At 44.0% G+C, this 18,871-nt stretch overlaps 1 protein-coding gene across 1 annotated transcript in view; it reads right to left on the bottom strand.

Moving 5' to 3' along the window:
• BAG3 (BAG cochaperone 3) overlaps positions 1 to 11,006 on the bottom strand; it is a 30,941-nt gene extending 19,935 nt beyond the window's left edge. Inside the window, exon 1 of the mRNA XM_030488108.1 lies at positions 10,965 to 11,006. Coding sequence (XP_030343968.1) covers positions 10,965 to 11,006 — 42 coding nt within the window. The remainder of the gene's footprint in view (positions 1 to 10,964) is intronic.
• Positions 11,007 to 18,871: the final 7,865 nt, after the last annotated feature.

Below are 18,871 nucleotides of genomic sequence, written 5' to 3'. Positions count from 1 at the left end.
TAACTTACCAACTTACCAACTGCTGGACCATGTGTCACTCTCAATTCTCATTCTTAAAGGCACAAATACTGCCTGCAAATTCTTTGGGCCATCTCTTCTAAAAAGGGTTAAATGGGGAATAGCTCTTAGGTTGGGTTATACCATCATTGAAAAAAAACTCCCAAAGGCTTTATGCTTGATGTGGTCAAGAGAATCACAGCTGGTTTACCATAAAAAGAGAAAATATGAACTTGCCCATCTTGTACCTTGGGAGAGAAAGGCAGTATTTTAATGGGTTTTTATAATGTAATCTTTGTTCCCTCCCTTGTAGGAGGAGCTGATAACACCCTGGGCTCTAGACTACACCAAACTTCTGGGCATACTATGGAGCCAAACGCGCTTCAGTTTAGTGGTGTTAAGACTCTACATTGGGATGTTAGCTATTGTTCCTGCCACCATTCCTTTTTGTTTGTTTTGGGGGTGTTTTTTTTTTTTCAAATGCACTCTGAGACCAAAGTATGTAATGGCTCCAAGCACTAGAAGACTGGTTTCCACCTAATGGAATAAAAATCAGTTATGGTAGTGGAGTCACCTTAGGAGCCAAGTGCTAGTCTCAGCAGCACAGATTACAATCATGCTGAATTCCTGTTGATTTGGGATTGTGCATGTGTCAGTGGGAATAAACCGTTGACCAGCTGGCTATTCCATACGAAACTCTCTCTGCTTAGCCCCTGTATAACCCAATAAAACAGTTCTAGTTTGGAAGTGCTCCACAGTATTCTGTCATGTTGGTTCTATTTCTTTTAATTAATTTATTTTATTGAAATATTCATTGTACCTGTTATTGGTCACTGGCTCACAAGTTACTTCTCCAGTTGCAACCATTGAGTTACTGTGGAAACCTAGACTTCATGAGCTATGTGGAGTCTTGTCTAACAGCTTAATGACAGACACATATCACAGGGCTTTTGTGACACTGAATATTCTCACAGCACACGAGTGGATCATTTTCACTAGAGACTTTTCACTCAAGGCTTGGTTGTGCCAGAAAGTTGCAGACAGTTGATTATATGTGTTTTGCTTTCCACTGCTGTTTCTTTTTCTACTTTATATTTTTTATTTTTTCCTTTTAGAGCCTTATCTCAGGAAGACCCAAATAGAAATAAAACACAAAACACTGCAGAATCAGACTGAGTAACCATTAGCTTGATGAGTTAGATTGCTTGGAGGAGGTTGTTATTACTAAGGCTCAAATTGACATCTGCCAGGTTCTCCTCCTCCCCCTCCTTGGATCAGCTTCAAACAGCAGTTCTTCCTATGTCTAAGAAATCAAGCATTTTAAGATTAAAAAGCTTAAAAATTGCCTCCAGCACAGACTTATCCTGCCTGAATCAGCACAGGTTTAAATGAACAGACAAACTATTGAACTTTATACAGGACTTCCCGTCCTACAGAGGACTGCTGAGGCATCTTTGGCTGTTGATTAGCACCTTGCAGGATAGGATCAAAAACTATTACAGTGATTAAGGAAAGAAATGTTTGATCAACTTATAGTAAAGTAACTCTTAGGATTAGGTAGTCTAAGTAAATTAAATGAAGTACCATTCCCACTGCACACTGAAAGTCAGACATTCTTTGCTTGGTTTTCCCAATATCACCCTTATATTTATGGTCTGTCCTCGAGGGTTTTGCAGCTGTCCTCCTGTTTGCTGCAGTCATAAAAACAGTGACTGAGTACATATTGCCCAGGGTGGGGACTTCCAGTTCGGATGACAGTGAAAGGTGCTGCTTTTGATCCTCTTCAGGCTTTCAAAGGGTCTAATTTGCCTTCCAGGAACAGAACATCTTCTGCTTTCTCTCTACAGAGTAATGAATGCTCAGTTATGTTGCTTCACTTTTGCAACACATCAGGGATGGAAGTGGGCTTGAGTAAGCTCCTCTTCATTTGCCCTTTAACCATAAGCGCATTGCAAACCAAGACTGTACAACTGAAGGGAAGGAGGAAAGACTTGTAGAAGACAAAGTTCCTTGTGGTGATTTGGTGATCAAAATGTCATCAGGTGCTGATCACAAGAAAAGTAGATGACTCTAATTTCTGGGATATGAGAAAATTAATGTTTGGATATTTGATTATTCTCATTATATTCTGAAAGGGAGATGCAGTGAGTTCACAGCTTACCACCATATGACATATAAACCTCATTCTCAATTTTATAGTATCATAGAATCATAGAATCGTAAGGGTTGGAAAGGACCTTAAGATCATCTAGTTCCAACCCCCCTGCCATGGGCAGGGACACCTTACCCTAAACCATGTAGCTCAAGGCTCTGTTCAAACTGGCCTTGAACACCGCCAGGGATGGAGCATCCACAACCTCCCTGGGCAACCCATTCCAGTTCTTCACCACCCTCACTGTAAAGAACTTCTTCCTTATATCTAATCTAAACTTCCTCTGTTTAAGTTGAAGCCATTACCCCTTGTCCTACCACTACAGTCCTAAGGAAGAGTCCCTCCCAGCATCCTTGTAGACCCCTTCAGATACTGGAAGGCTGCTATGAGGTCTCCACTCAGCCTTCTCTTCTCCCAGGCTGAACAGCCCCAACTTTCTCAGCCTGTCTTCATATGGGAGGTGCTCCAGCCCTCTTATCATCCTCGTGGCCCTCCTCTGGACTAGCTCCAACAGCTCCATGTCCTTTTTATGTTGAGGACACCAGAACTGTACGCAGTACTCCAAGTGGGGTCTCACAGAGCAGAGTAGAGGGGCAGGATCACCTCCTTCGACTGCTGGTCACGCTACTTTTGATGCAGCCCCAAGATGCGGTTGGCTTTCTGGGCTGCAAGCGCACACTGCCGTCTCATGTTAAGCTTCTCGTCAACCAACACCCCCAAGTCCTTTTCTGCAGGGCTGCTCTGAATCTCTTCTCTGCCCAGCCTGTAGCAGTGCCTGGGGTTTGGCCCGACCCAGGTGGTAGGACCTTGCACTTGGCTTGGTTAAACTTCAATAAGGTTGGCATCGGCCCACCTCCACAAGCGTGTCAAGGTCCCTCTGGATGGCATCCCTTCCCTCCAGCGTATCAAACCGAACCACACAGCTTGGTGTCCGTCGGCAAACTTGCTGAGGGCGCACTCAATCCCACTGTCCATGTCACCGACAAAGATGTTGAACAGGACCGGGTCCAACACCGATCCCTGAGGGACACCCACTCGTTACAGGTTTCCAAACTGGACATCGAGCCATTTACCACAACTCTTTGCGTGCGGCCATCGAGCCAGTTTTTATCCACCGAGTGGTCCATCTATCAAATTGATGTCTCTCCAATTTAGAGACAAGGATGTCATGTGGGACAGTGTCGAATGCTTTGCACAAGTCCAGGTAGATGACATCAACTGCTCTGCTGCTGTCCATCAGTTCCGTGGCTCCACCATAGAAGGCCACCAAATTGGTCAGGCAGGATTTCCCCTTAGTGAAGCCATGTTGGCTGTCACCAACCACCTCGTTGTTTTTCATGTGCCTTAGCATGTTTCCAGGAGAAACTGTTCCAAGATTTTGCCAGGCACAGAGGTGAGACTGACTGGTCTGTAGTTCCCCGGGTCTTCCACCTTCCCCTTCTTGAAAATGGGGGTTTATATTGCCCTTCTTCCAGTCATCGGGAACTTCACCTGACTGCCAGGATTTTTCAAATATGATGGACAGTGGCTTAACAACTTCATTCGCCAGCTCCTTCAGGACCGTGGATGGATTTCATCAGGTCCCATGGACTTGTGCACGTTCAGGTTCTTAAGATGGTCTCGAACCTGATCCTCTCCTACAGTGGGCCTAAGGTCTTCGTTCTCACAGTCCCTGCATTTGCTTTCCAAGACTTGGGTTGTGTGGTCAGAGCATTTGCTGGTGAAGACTGAGGCAAAGAAGTCATTAAGAACCTCAGCCTTCTCCAAATCCATGGTAGCCAGTTCTCCTGACAGCTTCTGGAGAGGGCCTAAATTGTCCCTAGTCTGTCTTTTATTTGCTACGTATCTATAGAATCCTTTCCTGTTATCTTTTACATCCCTTGCCAAACTTAATTCTAGCTGGGCCTTAGCTTTCCTAACCTGGTCCCTTGCTTCTAGGGCAATGCTCCTGTATTCTTCCCAGGCCGCCTGTCCTTGCTTCCACCTTCTATAAGCTTCTTTTTTCCCCTCTAAGTTTCCTCAGCAGCTCCTTGTCCATCCATACAGGTCTCCTGGCCCTCCTGCTGCACTTTCTTCTAGTCGGGATGCAACACTCTTGAGCACGTAGCAGGTGATCCTTGAATACCGACCAGCAGTCTTGGGCCCCCCTGCCCTCTAGGACTGTATCCCAGGAAACCTTACTAAGGAGGCTCCTGAAGGGGCCAAAGTCTGCTTTCTTGAAGTCCAGGGCAGTGAGCTTGCTGCACGCTCTTCTCACCGTCCTGAGGATCTCAAACTCAAGCATCTCGTGATCACTAGAGCCAAGGCTGCCCTGGAGCGTTACATTTCCAACCAGTCCCTCCCTGTTGGTGAGCACAAGGTCCAGCATGGCACCTCTCCTCGTCGGCTCCTCTACTGCTTGAAAGAGGAAGTTGTCTTCCACACAATTGAGGAACCTCCTGGATTGCTTGTGCCGGGCCGTACCGTCCCTCCAACAGATGTCAGGATGGTTGAAGTCCCCCATGAGGACCAGGGCCTGTGAGCGTGAGGCTGCTCCTATCTGTCTGTAGAGCGCTTCATCCACAGAGTCCTCTTGATCAGGCGGCCTGTAACAGATCCCCACCGTAATGTCCCCCACTGCTGTTTTCCCTTTGATCCTGACCCACAAACACTCTGTTACCTCATCACCCGTTCCCAGACAGAGTTCCATACTCTCTAGCCTATCACTGACATAGATAGCAACACCCCCTCCCCATCTGCCTGGCCTGTCTTTTCTAAACAGCCTGTGACCTTCCATTCCGACATTCCAGTCATAGGAGCCATCCCATCATGTTTCTGTGATACCAATGACATCATATTCCCGTAGCCTTGCACACATCTCTAATTCCTCTTGCTTGTTCCCCATACTACGGGCGTTTGTATAGAGGCACCTTAGCCGAGCTCCAAATGAAGCCGACTCAATGGCTGGGGCAGCTGGAACATCTCTACATTGTTCCAAGCACTTATTACAGGTGCTGGCAACTGACCAGGAATGTTGGGATGGATCAATGCTCCGCTCCCCCAACACATCTAGTTTAAAGCTTTCCTGACCAGCCTGGCAAGCCTCCTATCAAAACAGCTCTTCCCCTTCTTTGTCAGACCAGCTCCACCAGCCTCCAGTAGATCTGGCCTCCCAAATGGAGCCCCATGTTCTAAATAGCCAAACCCCTGACTATGGCACCAGCATTCTAACCATTTATTAACCTGCCAGACACGCCTAGCTTTTTTAAGGTCCTCCCCTTGCCCTGGAGAATCGATGAAAAAACTATCTGAGCTCCAGAGCCCCTAACCACCTCTCCCAGGGCTCTGTAGTCCTTCTTAATGTCCTCCAGGCAACTGCTGTCTATATCTCTAGCACCCACATGGACCACTAGGAGGGGGTAATAGTCAGCAGGACTTACTAGAGCAGGCAGCCTCTCAGCAACATCCCTGATCCGAGCCTCCGGCAGCCAACACACCTCCCTCGAGAGTGGATCAGGCCGGCAGATGAGCGCCTCTGTGCCTTTCAAAGTAGAGTCCCCTCCTACTATGACCCTCCTCTTTTTCCTGGAGGCACCAGTAGTGATCCTCTTTACTGGTGCATCAGCAGGGTGCTCATTAGGTGTGGTGGGTGCTTTCTTATTAGCCTCCTGCAGAACCGCGAAGCGGTTCTGGGCGGGGACATCAGATTTAGGAGGAAGCCCCTTGTCGTTAATTGTCCTCTTCCTCCTTTTTTTGTTCGTTTTTCTCGTGACTAATTCCCAGCTTCCTGGGTTGCTGCCCTCCTTCTTTCCTATAGGAGCAATGCTGGACGTTTGCAGCCCCTGCGCAGTTTGAGCCTGGAGCAAGCAGCCCAGCTTCCTCTCAGCTTCCCTGGCATCTTTTTAGCTCTCCAACAGCCTCCCGCAGCTCAGCCACCTGCTGCAGGAGGACCTCCACCAGGGCGCACCGAGTGCAGCCCTGTCCATCGTGCACCCCCGCCTCACGAGACCAGTCGAAGCACTTTCTACACTCCGAGGTCTGTGCCGCAGCCTCCCCTCTCATCGGCTCTGTCTGGGTGCCTACGCTGGCCACCGCCGGGGCAGAGCTCCCAGAGCGGGACCTGCTCCTGAGGCGAGTGCTCACCATCCCGCTCGCCCTGCCTGCGCAAACTGCCGCGCCACGCCCTAGTCGCCCGCGCTCCTGGTCGCCCGCGCTCCCTGGGATGGGTTTTTAACCCGCTGGGGGCTGGTGCCGTCACTCCTGGCGCCGCCCCCTGTGAGTCAGCTGCTCGCGTCCTCTGAGCTGCCGGCTCCTGGGCAAGTCCTGTCGAGGACTTGAGGCTCCCTCGGTCGCTCTTGCCGCTCCGAACTGAGGCTCCGGGACGCTGTGCTTCCCCCGCTCCGCTGTTAAAGGCGTCCTCTCTGGAGATACTCACCTCGGCAATTATTCCTTTCGTTTGCTGTTGGAGTGAATAAGCTTACTAAGATACCTTTGTTTTGTGCATACACATGAAAGATGTGATCCTAGCTTTTTACTGGTATGGTTTATTGCAAAATATAACTGAATATATAGCAGACATATTGCTGTCTGCACTTGAAAAGATCATTATTGATAAAGCTGACAGTTGCTCATGTGCCTGATTCTCTGTTGTGCAGTCTCATATGGACAATAAGCTTGCCTTGATGTTCCAGATTCAGAGTGTATCTAATCACCTGATTCCTTTCTTTATGTTCTGTGCTGGAATTATTTTCCTGTGCTACTGGTAAAAAGGAAAAATTGTGCACACGTGAAAGTAAGAGCATGTGTTAAATCTCAGAAGACAACATAAGTTCTAAACTAAGAAGGAAATTAAAAAGTTAGTGTTCTCACACTGTAATTCACTTTGCCTTGTTTCAGCCTCATGCATTTCTTTTGAGTTTATTACATTAGAAATAGATAATCTCTTAATGCTTTTTAGATTATGATTAGTAGCTAACTGGAATCTATGAAAATAATAGTGAAGGTGTATAATGTAGGTACAGTGAGTAAAGATATTGTGCTCTCATACTTAAACTGCATGTTTAACTTCAATTGTGACAAATAAATAGAACTAGTATCAAAGTATATCACACAATAGTTTTTAAATATGGGCAAGTTAACATTGTTTTTGAAATCTTCATGTGGTGGTTAAATATTTCTTACATTCAATTTCCTAGTAATTGTTAAGTACAAAACCCACAAAATCTGTTTCTTATTAGACTTGCAAAGTTTATATATTCTCCTTAACCAGATTCCAGTTTCAACTATGTTGTACTGTAATTTGGGAGGGAGAAGGGAAGAATAAGTGTTCCTTGAGGATTTTTTCTTCTTTTCTGTGGCTTTTTATTCATTTTAATGTGTAAATGAAAGAGACAAAGAGCCAAAGAAAGAGAGAAAGAACAAAAGAATGAGAGAAGAAAGACGAGATAGAAAAGGAGAAAGACAGAAGGAGGGGAAAGAAAGTCTGAAAATTAAAAAGAGAAAAAGAAAAAGACAAAAGAAAAAAGAATAATGGAAAGAGAAAGAAAAAGAAAGAAGGAAAAGAAAAAAAGGAGGAAGAAAGGAAGGAAGGGAGGGAGGGAGGAAGGAAGGAAGGGAGGGAGGGAGGGAGGAAGGAAGGAAGGAAGGAAGGAAGGAAGGAAGGAAGGAAGGAAGGAAGGAAGGAAGGAAGGAAGGAAGGAAGGAAGGAAGGAAGGAAGGAAGGAAGGAAGGAAGGAAGGAAGGAAGGAAGGGAAGGAAGGAAGGAAGGAAGGAAGGAAGGAAGGAAGGAAGGAAGGAAGGGAGGGAGGGAGGGAGGGAGGGAGGGAGGAGGAGGAAGGGGAGAGAGGGGAGGAAGGGAGGAAGGGAAGGGAGGAGAAGGGAGAGAGGGAGGAAGGAAGGAAGGAAGGGAGGAAGGGAGGAAGGGAGGAAGGGAGGAAGGGAGGAAGGGAGGGAGGGAGGGAGGGAGGAAGGGAGGGAGGGAGGGAGGGAGGAAGGAAGGAAGGAAGGAAGGAAGGAAGGAAGGAAGGAAGGAAGGAAGGAAGGAAGGAAGGAAGGAAGGAAGGAAGGAAGGAAGGAAGGAAGGAAGGAAGGAAGGAAGGAAGGAAGGAAGGAAAGGAAGGAAGGAAGGAAGGAAGGAAGGAAGGAAGGAAGGAAGGAAGGAAGGAAGGAAGGAAGGAAGGAAGGAAGGAAGGAAGGAAGGAAGGAGGGAGGGAGGGAGGGAGGGAGGGAGGGAGGGAGGGAGGGAGGGAAGGAAGGAAGGGAGGGAGGAGGGAGGAGGGAGGAAGGGGGGAGGGAGGGAGGGAGGGGGGAAGGAAGGAAGGAAGGAAGGAAGGAAGGAAGGAAGGAAGGAAGGAAGGAAGGAAGGAAGGAAGGAAGGAAGGAAGGAAGGAAGGAAGGAAGGAAGGAAGGAAGGAGGAAGGAAGAAGGAAGGAAGGAAGGAAGGAAGGAAGGAAGGAAGGAAGGAAGGAAGGAAGGAAGGAAGGAAGGAAGGAAGGAAGGAAGGAAGGAAGGAAGGAAGGAAGGAAGGAAGGAAGGAGGGAGGGAGGGAGGGAGGGAGGGGAGGGAGGAGGAGGGAGGGAGGGAGGGAGGGGAGGAAGGAAGGAAGGGAGGGAGGGAGGGAGGGAGGGAGGAAGGGGGGGAGGGAGGGAGGGAGGGGGGGAAGGAAGGAAGGAAGGAAGGAAGGAAGGAAGGAAGGAAGGAAGGAAGGAAGGAAGGAAGGAAGGAAGGAAGGAAGGAAGGAAGGAAGGAAGGAAGGAAGGAAGGAAGGAAGAAGGAAGGAAGGAAGGAAGGAAGGAAGGAAGGAAGGAAGGAAGGGGAGAAGGAGGGAGGGAGGAGGAGGGAGGGAGGGAGGGAGGGGGGAGGAAGGGAGGAAGGGAGGAAGGGAGGAAGGGAGGAAGGGAGGAAGGGAGGAAGGGAGGGAGGGAGGGAGGAGGGAGGGAGGGAGGGAGGGAGGAAGGAAGGAAGGAAGGAAGGAAGGAAGGAAGGAAGGAAGGAAGGAAGGAAGGAAGGAAGGAAGGAAGGAAGGAAGGAAGGAAGGAAGGAAGGAAGGAAGGAAGGAAGGAAGGAAGGAAGGAAGGAAGGAAGGAAGGAAGGAAGAAGGAAGGAAGGAAGGAGGGAGGAGGGAGGGAGGGAGGGAGGGAAGGGGGTGGAGGGAGAGAGGAGGCAGGGAGGAGGGGAGGAGGGAGGGAGGAAGGGAGGAAGGAAATGGTAAGCCCTAAATACATGCACATACCATACCATACAAATAGCAGAAGCTATGAAGACACTGTTTATGCCCTGATAGCCCTGCTTTCTGTGCAGACCACCAATATTGATCCCAGAGAGAAAAAAAAAAAATTCAGAAAATACTTCTTTCGAGTAAGGAGGTACAAAAGATGTGTTCTATAAAGATGTTGCAGCTAAGCTGGTTTTCCAGGGTGAATGGGTTGAAGTAAAACTTAGAAACAGGATGATGGCTGAAGAGCTATCATTAAAGAGAAATCTGTGTAAGTGAGCCATAACAGAAGAAAGTGAAGCATCCTATGGAATTAAAATTCTGAATAAAACAATCTATCTGACTTGCTATCTCAGTCTCATGTTCTAGTGTTGTGGTGGCTTTAGATACACATACCTTCATTCACCTCCTTTTAGGCAACACGTACATTTATATTTCTTAAAATATATATTCATCAGGAAAAAGAAAATAATTTCTCAGAAATTCTGTGTTGATCCTAAAATGATAAAAAAAGAGCCCTTACCCACATAACATTACTGTTAATTTGACAAACTCATCTGCAGTTCCAAAAACATCAAGGTTATATGCTTAAAAGATATCCATCTTGGGTAAAAGTGGAATTTAAGGTCATTAGTAAAAATTCTATAAATTCTGCAAGAAACACTCAGTCTCCAAAACTTCCTAAAGTGTGAAATTTGCTTGAGCTAATTTTTCTGCCAAATTGAGCTTAGTTCTGCTTCAGATACGGTTGTTACATTACTAGATCTTGGGCCTCTGTTTCAGTAACACCAGGATACCTGCAGCTCAGGTGTTGGCTTGTGATATGTATAAAATGCTACAGCTTACCCCTGGCAAGAAATACATAAATAGAAGCTCAAACATTCAAAATAGCCCTTTTTTTATTGCATGGATAAGGAATGAAATGATGGGAAAGCCTAAGAAGAACAAGAGCATTTGGGACTTTTCTCTGTATCTTCTTTAGGAAATCCAAGCCAAGGTGAAGCATCTTCCAAAAGGCAATATGAAAAGCAAGATGAACAATTAAATGGTTTTTAACCCCAGATCTGAAGTTAACTGAGTAAATGGCCTGTTACGTTGTCAAACATAAGCATAGACGCAAATCTTAAGCCTTCTGCATCACACAGTATATTTGACTTAGGCCTCAGCAATAAGTGCTTCACTCCACTTCCGTGAATATTTAAACCAGTAAGAGCATATAACAAGAAAAAGTAAACAAATACCATGTGAAATCCACTGAAATGAGTTGTCTGTCATTTTACTTTTGTTCTATTTATTCTGCTGCTGTATTTCAAACCTCATTTTTCTATAGCTTGCCTAAACAAGTGTTGGGTTGTGCTATGGCTTCCTCAGCACAAGAGAAAAATTTCAACTCATTATTCTTAGGGAAAAAACAAAAGTGAATTTCTTCTGCAGTGTATTGGAGCCATCTGTAAGGATAGAAAGTGTCACTGCACTTGAGGAGCTGGAGGATGAGGCCCTGAAGCTTTTTAGAGAGTCATTTGATTGCTTCAGTGAGTTATTACATTATGATGTTGCTGAATGTGATACATGATTTTTCAGTTGCATAGAACTATAGGAATGTGATAATTCAGAAAATCTTACTCGAAAAGTTAGTGGAATGAACTGTGGTAGGACCACAGCCATATCGGTCATACTCTTGAAACAGAGGTGTTCCTTTTGTTTTCAGTGAAGAGATAATAACCATATGCCTTTGTCTGCTTTTAGGCTCAGGGAATATATCCCAGTGAGACAAAGTATGAAAAACAAACTAAGAAATGACTGGAAACCATCCTTTTTGTATGAGTAAATAAGACGAGGTGATGTATGTAATAGTTATTTCCATGACAGAAGAGACAAACTGCAAGCTCAGATTTCCCAACATAATAGTTTCCCAACCTTCCAAAGCATATTTGTAGGAGTGAAGCTGAAGTTACTAGCAGTTTTCCTGGAGTAAACATCAAAGGCCGGCCCTGGTTTGCCTAAATGTGGACACACAGAAACACTGAAATGTTCCAAATTCAATTTTGCTTTATCTGGGGTGTGCGCTTTTGTTTGCCTGGCTGTGCTCCAAGACAAGTTCACCCAAACTGGAATTTAGGGACCCAAGGACTTTTTCTTCAGGGTCTTAGGTTGCAGGACTGTTGGAGTGCAGGGATGTTGTGTGCCACATACAACAGCTCCAAATCTGTGGCAGCACCATTGAATCAGGCAGGGAGCAATCGCATTTAGACAGCCACAAGTGCAGTTCCTGAGGCCTCCCTGCCCTGTGATTTTCAAGGTCATATGATAGAAGTAGAGGATATGTAATTTTCCTCATCGTTTAAAATGGAAAGTTATTTGATACCTCCCTCTTCTAAAAGGAATTAAAAAACCTGGGAGTGGCAAAGTTGTTGAGCACAGCCTCTTCCAGTCCACAATTGGGAACAGATTCCCAGGCCCCTTTGATGGTATGAAAGCTCATTGAAGAAACAGCGCACATTTTTCCTGAGTTCACCAAAGATAGCAACAGCAACAACAGCAAGCTATAACCACGACTTCCAGAAGAGATTAATAGCAAGGGAAAGATTAGGAAATCACTTTCTCCTCCACCAACAGCGGCTGCCATCTGGCGGCAAGACATGAAGGACAGGAGCTGTCTTCTCCAGGCTCCTGCCTCCATCAACAAGTAATGATCCCCGATAAGACTTGCAAAGATAAGATATGGTGTCTGCCTTGTGCCTTTCAAATTGTTCATGTTTTGGAACATGCTGTACCTCTGTGTTCTTACTCCCCTTCACAGGCAAAATGAGGATGGTGCGCATGACATGGTCCTTTGCTGTCTTGTTCCTGTCTGGTCCTAAACAGTTGGAGATATCTGACATCGCCAGAGATAAGGTATAAAGGTTCTGAGATGTGGTGGGAAGAATGGAAAGGAAAGAAGGAAAGTGAAGAAAAACCGATATTGGGAAACTCAGTTTTCTGAGTCAGCTTGGACTTAGGAAGCGAAAGAAGGAGATAGAGAAAAGGAAAAGAGGTGTTATGAGAAGATTAGATGAGGCAAGGGGAAGGGATATCTTAAAAATCTTTCTAAAATAAACTCTTGCAGAGGGAGCTTTAAGTAGAAAGTGAACAATGGCACATAATAATGTTTATAGCTCACTGAAAGGGTGAGGGGGGCGGACGGCTGTGAGGCAAGACTGTGGCAGGGCCAATTGCTTCAAGGATAAGTAGTGGTTTGGAGAATTGGAAAAGTCACAGTTCAGTTTTCTGCCTCCATGAGATCTCTGAAAGTGATGTCTTTCAGCTTCCATCTCCTTCACTCTTTCCACACAACCTGAGGTTGAATTGCTCCACAGTCCCAAGGGCTCAAACTACAATGTCACATTATGCTGTAGGAAAACACAGTCTGTCGTAAGTTATCATGTATTTTTAAAATGTGTATTCTGTGGTCAAAATCCTTGTTTACAATTTAAATATTTGCCCCAGAGTACCTACTGGGTTTACACAGAGTCAGCATTCATAAGGGATTAGCTTTTCCCCCACTGCAAATGACCTCAAACAATGATGTCTGAGGAAATATTCAGCCTCCAATTGTTCCTCTTCTGAGTTGCTTTAGCAATTCACAAAAGGGGATTCAGCAGTAGTGACTTACTTCTTTATTCTTCTGTCATACTTATGAAGCTTTGATGCTTGCACAACTTCTTGAGATTGTCATACCAGCCCTCATATCACCATGCAGCTCTTCTTGGACATAGAGGCTTGCAATCCTGGCAGGCAAAATGCAGAAGTTATGATCTGTAACAGCTTTTCTTGTGGCAAGGTAAATCAACTGTCCTACAATGTGATTATAATGCCACCTTCCAAGAATGTGCTAATGAATTGTTCCTCATCAGCTAATGATTTGCCTTGCATGGCTTTTACTTAAATTCAAAATAGCTATTTTAAAAGGAGGAGCGCTGAAGGATCAGAATGAAATGAAATCATGCACTAAAGGCAGAGCCAGATGGAGGGCGCAGGAATTCCTGGCTCTTGTTGCTGCATTCAATCCCTGTCTGTCTCTCTCAGCCATTCCTTCCTGATCCTATAAAAAATAAAAATGTTCCATTTATATTTAGAAACTCTAGTACAAGAAAGTGCTTAAAATGGCCCCCTTATTTCCTTGAGAGACAGAACTAAATTTAAAGATGTTATTTTCCTTGTGTCACTGAAATAACCTCTTTAGAAACATGAAGACCACAATGAGGTTTGAAAGCCCAAGAAGAGGAGCTCAGTGTCAGCAGCGGCTGTGGGATATAGTCTCAGTTGACAGGACTGCTTTTAGTGAAGCTTCCGCTGGGCAATGGAAGATTTTGGTTTATGAGGGTTATTTAAAGAAGAGTTGTAAGAAAATAAGAGAAGACAATGATATAAGGATGCAGGGAGTGGAGAAAGATTATTTCTTTTTTCCTTTTTTTCAGGTAGACCTTTGTACTCTGGATTTTTTAAATGCCCGATGAAGTTCTGGCAAAGGAAGGAGAAACCGTGCTGCTTCTGTAGTCTGTATATCCTCCACAGTGCATCTGGTAGGTCTGTCATTGTGTTCTTAATAAGCAATCATTTGCTCAGATTAATCTGGTGACTGATATGTTTCTTCTATCAGGTTTTTCATCCTTTCTGTAAATTTAAAACAATAAAGGATTCCTCTGAATTATAGCAGCTTTCATTTACTTAATATTGTGATAAGCCAGGTGCCCTCTGGGCTGCATAGCCTTTGCAGTGAAGATCACAAAACAAGCATGGCTGAATATGACAGAGTTATTTAGGTATAAAATGCAGATTTCTGCAGTGCATCAATATTACCAAGATAATGTTTTGACTGTGTACTGCAGAACTCTGGGTCCTCCAAGGCAACCTGTTTTATGCAATCGAGGACAGCAAGAAATTGTTTTGTCTGTCTAATATACATTATAGTGTGTAGTCAAGAGGAACCAGTCCAGCAGCAACGTTTCAAGTGACAGAGAGCTACCTTGTCAGGAAGTATTGTAGGCAATTAGGAAAATCAATGCAAAATCCACATTTTCTTAAAATGATCTGAGTTCTTTGTGCTCTTCACACATGATTTCCATGCTTGTCTTTCCACATGCTGTTAACTTATTGAAGAGGAAATGAGGCCTCTTATTGTAATATCTCTGCGTGTATGCAAGATCCTTCATTTTGTTCCCATAGCTCTGGTGAATGCATGCACAAAAGTAGCATAGTAATTCGTGCCAACTTCAATGACAACCTAGCTCTATACAAGAAACAGCTAAATAATGAAGTCTGGGAGTAAACTCTGGCGAAGACCAGAACCTAATAATTTCACTTGGCAAGATTATCCGTGTCAGCAAGGAAGGTTGACTTTCTAGTATAAACAATTAACTGTGGTGATAAAGGATCTACCACATGCTGTATTTCTGTCCAAGAGGGAGTTGGGGGAAGAAGCACAAGTGGTCAATGTCTTTCAATTAATTTTTTCTCTGCAAACTAATTAGCTTTGTTTCGGATTTGATGGATTTGTTTGCTTTGTTAATAAATAGGACAACAAATAGGAAAGGGTAAAAATTGCGCATTCTGTGTGTCTCAGCAGCCATTTTTTTGCATCTTATCTCGTCTGAGTTTCAAAGTAATATTTCCTTTGAAATAAGTGAATTTTATCTTCAAACAAAGAAAAATCCATACAATTAATTTAATAACTGATGTTACGAAAAAATAGCAGGCACTTTTCCTCTAGCATCTTGGCCACACAGAAACATAGAAAGACTGAGACTGCATATTGAACTATCCTTTGACTTCTCAAAGAAAGCTCCCTCATGATGCTGCAGTAGTATCCTTCATAATTATTTGATGTAGTGAGGAGCACAGATTCTTTTAACATTGCATCCATATTTTGTTGTTATGGTCTTTGCAATGACTTTTGACAAAGAGTATAGTATCTCAGCTTCAGCATAATTTTCTCATTTATAAAAGCTCCCCTTTTTTTGTGGGGTTCTTTGTTGGTTTTTTTTTACTTGTCCCTTTTCTAGTATATTGTAAGCTCGACATAGTTCTGAGTTTCTGTGAAGCATGACATGAAAAGGCCTGTGACATCAGAGCGTTACATCCTTGGTAACCAGGAGACTTGTCACTGTTCAGCGCTTTTTAGTAGCTGTGTTCCATGTATGCTTTGTGCTACAACAACTAATTTGGGACTCAGGCTGAGAAACTCCCAAGACACTTCCCAAAGATCATTTAACTAAACGGGGAAAAATCTGGATTCATCTACCTCTTTGCTCACAAACTATATCGACTTTTGCTGTAACTCTGAAAGAAAGACATAGATCCTAGAATCCTAGAATCCCAGGTTGGAAGGGATGATCATCTCGTCCAACAATTCTTGGTAAAGCATGACCAGACTAGACGTCCCAGGACCCTGTCCAGCCGAATCTTAACAGTGTCCAATGTTGGGGAGTCCACCACTTCCCTGGGCAGATTATTCCAATGGCTGGTTGTTCTTATAGTGGAAAATTTTCCTGTTGCGTCCAGTTGGCATCTCCCCAGGACTAACTTGTATCTTGTCTTTTCCATGTGACTCCTTCTAAAAAGTTTCCATCTTCACCCTTGGTACACTGTTTTCAAAGAACACACCAATAGAGATGATTCCAGGTCTGTTCTGCCAGGCATCCACTGTGCTTTTCCAAAGTACAACATATCTGGCTTTCTTGGCTGATGCGGTATGTCTCTGTTGCTTCTACAGATGAGCTCAGCTTCACAGGAGCTCAAATCCTGCCTTCACCATTCCCAGTTTATTTTGGGTTTCGTAAAGATGTGAAGTGTATGAGTTGAGTTAATAAACCAACACTTGCACATTAGATCGTCAATGGAGCTCTACTGAGAGCCAAAGATACCAAAACAGCATGTGCCTTGAAGCAGTCCAAATGTGTAATCAAATGGAAGTCTGCTGCAGATCGCCAAGCAAGTAGCAGGCTTAAAATATTTCCTTTCTTTACTTTTTCTATCCCAAATGGTCCATGATCATCTCATCTCTGTCTGTTTTTCCCAGCAGTGGTCTCAGGCATCCCAAACCATATGATTCCTGTTATAAGACTGGCCCACAGTTAGTGATCCATCAACGCCTCACCTTCACAAGGCAGTGATGGAGCAGTACAACATGCTAACACCTTTCAGACATTCCAGCAGGAAAACCAGGGGCATAAAAATAGACAATACACCACCAACAGTGCTAACAAATTCTAATTATAATGGGGCCAGCTGTTGGAAGCTACTGGCCAAAATGCCTTTATATGAATTCAGCTAAGTCAGATGGCAATAGCATTTAACTCAGCTATGTCTGATGATTGCTCTCGTGTGCTGATACACTGTCACTTCTCACAGCAGCAAATACATGTGGGATCAATAAAAGGAAATATTACACCTATTTAGAAACAAGTACAACATATTTGTTTAAAACCTTTATAATTACATAATTACTTTTCATTACAAAGATAAATTACTCCACCTAAATCTGATGCATGAAAAGTATAATTCTGACTCAAAAGTGTGGTGCCTTTAGATGTGTAAGAGAGGATCAAGATATCTGTTTCACTTTGAAGTAAATCCCATAATAACCACTATTATCTCATGGAAAGTTTTGAAAATGCCATTTAAGAGCTCTTGTGTCCAGATTACCCATGTACCAGAGAAAACCAGTGAAACCCCTTGAATCATTCCTGTCATTAGACTATCTATCTCAAAACACATTTGCCAGACTGTTGAAAGAAGGTAGTGTTTCCTCTAGACACCATATGTTGAGAAGTATTATAAATATATTGCAGTGCCTAGAATCAGGATCAGATTAGTTAGCCTGTGAAACAGTAGTGTTTTACTTTCTTGTCTCATTTATTTGAGAGGCACCAAAGCCAGTGTTGAAACTGTTTTTTCATGTATAAACATTCTAAAATAGCACATGGAGTTCATCTTCAAAGGTATGCATTTCTCCAGTACATATGTACAGACAAGGTGCCAGAATGTGGCCGTGTCTCCTTCTGCCAGTCTAGCTAAAATTTCCAGTTCCTAGTCTCTGCTGCTGAACTCAGGAGTGCTTGCAATTAAAGGGATCCCAGAAAAGCAAGGTGATGAGAGTTTGCCCTCCATCTCCTGCTTTTCCCACACTAAAAAGGCAAGTGAGAGCACCCTAAAACAGTGAGCAGCTGCCTCCCCAGAAGGTTTGTACAGACCTGTGACTAATAAACTCAATCCAGCCTATGGCTATGCCTAATTAGTTGTTTCTCCCCAACACATCACTAAAATAGGGTGTGATAGTTCAAGAGATTGCAGTGGTGAGGAACACATATCAGAGTGTGTCTTAGGTGTTCTCTGCTTCTCCTCCTGCATTTTTAAAGCAATTTGAGGTGATCTTTGTTAAGATTTCCTCTCCTCCAGCTGCTCAAGCCCCCATGAGGAACAGACTGTTATGCAGTGTGTGCAAGAGTGCAGTGATGATGAGGTGCAAAGAGAACCAAGACCCTTGATGTGCAGATGTGGAGCATGGCACGTGTATGCACAGGAGTCTTTTCCTGGGGCCAGGGAGTCTGCTTTGTGTATAAACATACAGCATCAATAAGCTTCAACTGCCCTGAGCTCAAGCCTTCAAGAAGTGTGCTCACATATAGGGTTAAGTTATAGAAGTGACTTTCTGCAGTGAGAAGAGAGAAACTCTGGCACTCTGCTGCTCTGAAAATGCAAAATAAAAATCCTAGGTGTTATTCTGCAAGGTGATTTGGTGAAGCACAAACTCAGGCTGGTGTGCCGCCAGATCCTGCAAATCTCCATGGATCCCTCCTGGCCCTGTGAGAAGAGAAGCTGAGGATGGCACTGCTTCCCATTGCATGAAATATGAGGGGTCACAGGGTAAACGTCCCAGCAGAGCAAAACCAACCACAGTGGGTTAGCTCTTAATGACAAAAGACTTGTTTGCAAACAAATACTATGCATAAGTGGGATTATCACTAAACATACTTGTTTAAATGATTTCTGAAAGGAGGCAATAGATCATTAATAGAAGTATTCATAGCATCATAGAATGGCTCGGGTTGGAAGAGATCTTAAAGCTCATCTAGTTCCAACCCTGTGCCATAGGCAGGGACACCTTCCCCTGACTACCTGTGTCTTAGGTTACGTGCAAGCCCAAAATTGCATTCTGCTGGTTTGCAGAGATATTGAACTTTGCTGGAACAGAAATTTATAATTTTTTTGTTTTCATTTTAGCCAGTGACTTGAAAGTGTATATGTTGGAGGACAATGCTGAATAAATCAGCGTATCCGCTCTGTGCCTTATTAAGCACCAGTAAATGTCAAACTTTTTCCAACAAAAAAAAAGAACACATTGCAGGGAAAAGTCTGTATGGAAAACAGTCCTTTTTTTTTTTTTTCTGAAAATATAATTTATTTTGGACATTAATCAGGTATTAATCCATGGATTATAACAGAAAAGTTTTTATACAAGTTTTATTTTACAGAGATATTTTAAAGAGTAA

The sequence above is a fragment of the Strigops habroptila genome, chromosome 5 (assembly GCF_004027225.2).
Source record: "Strigops habroptila isolate Jane chromosome 5, bStrHab1.2.pri, whole genome shotgun sequence".
In the NCBI taxonomy this organism is placed as follows: Eukaryota; Metazoa; Chordata; class Aves; order Psittaciformes; family Psittacidae; genus Strigops; species Strigops habroptila.
The sequence above is the reverse complement of the archived record's forward strand: the minus strand, read 5'-3'. Positions and strand labels throughout refer to the sequence as shown.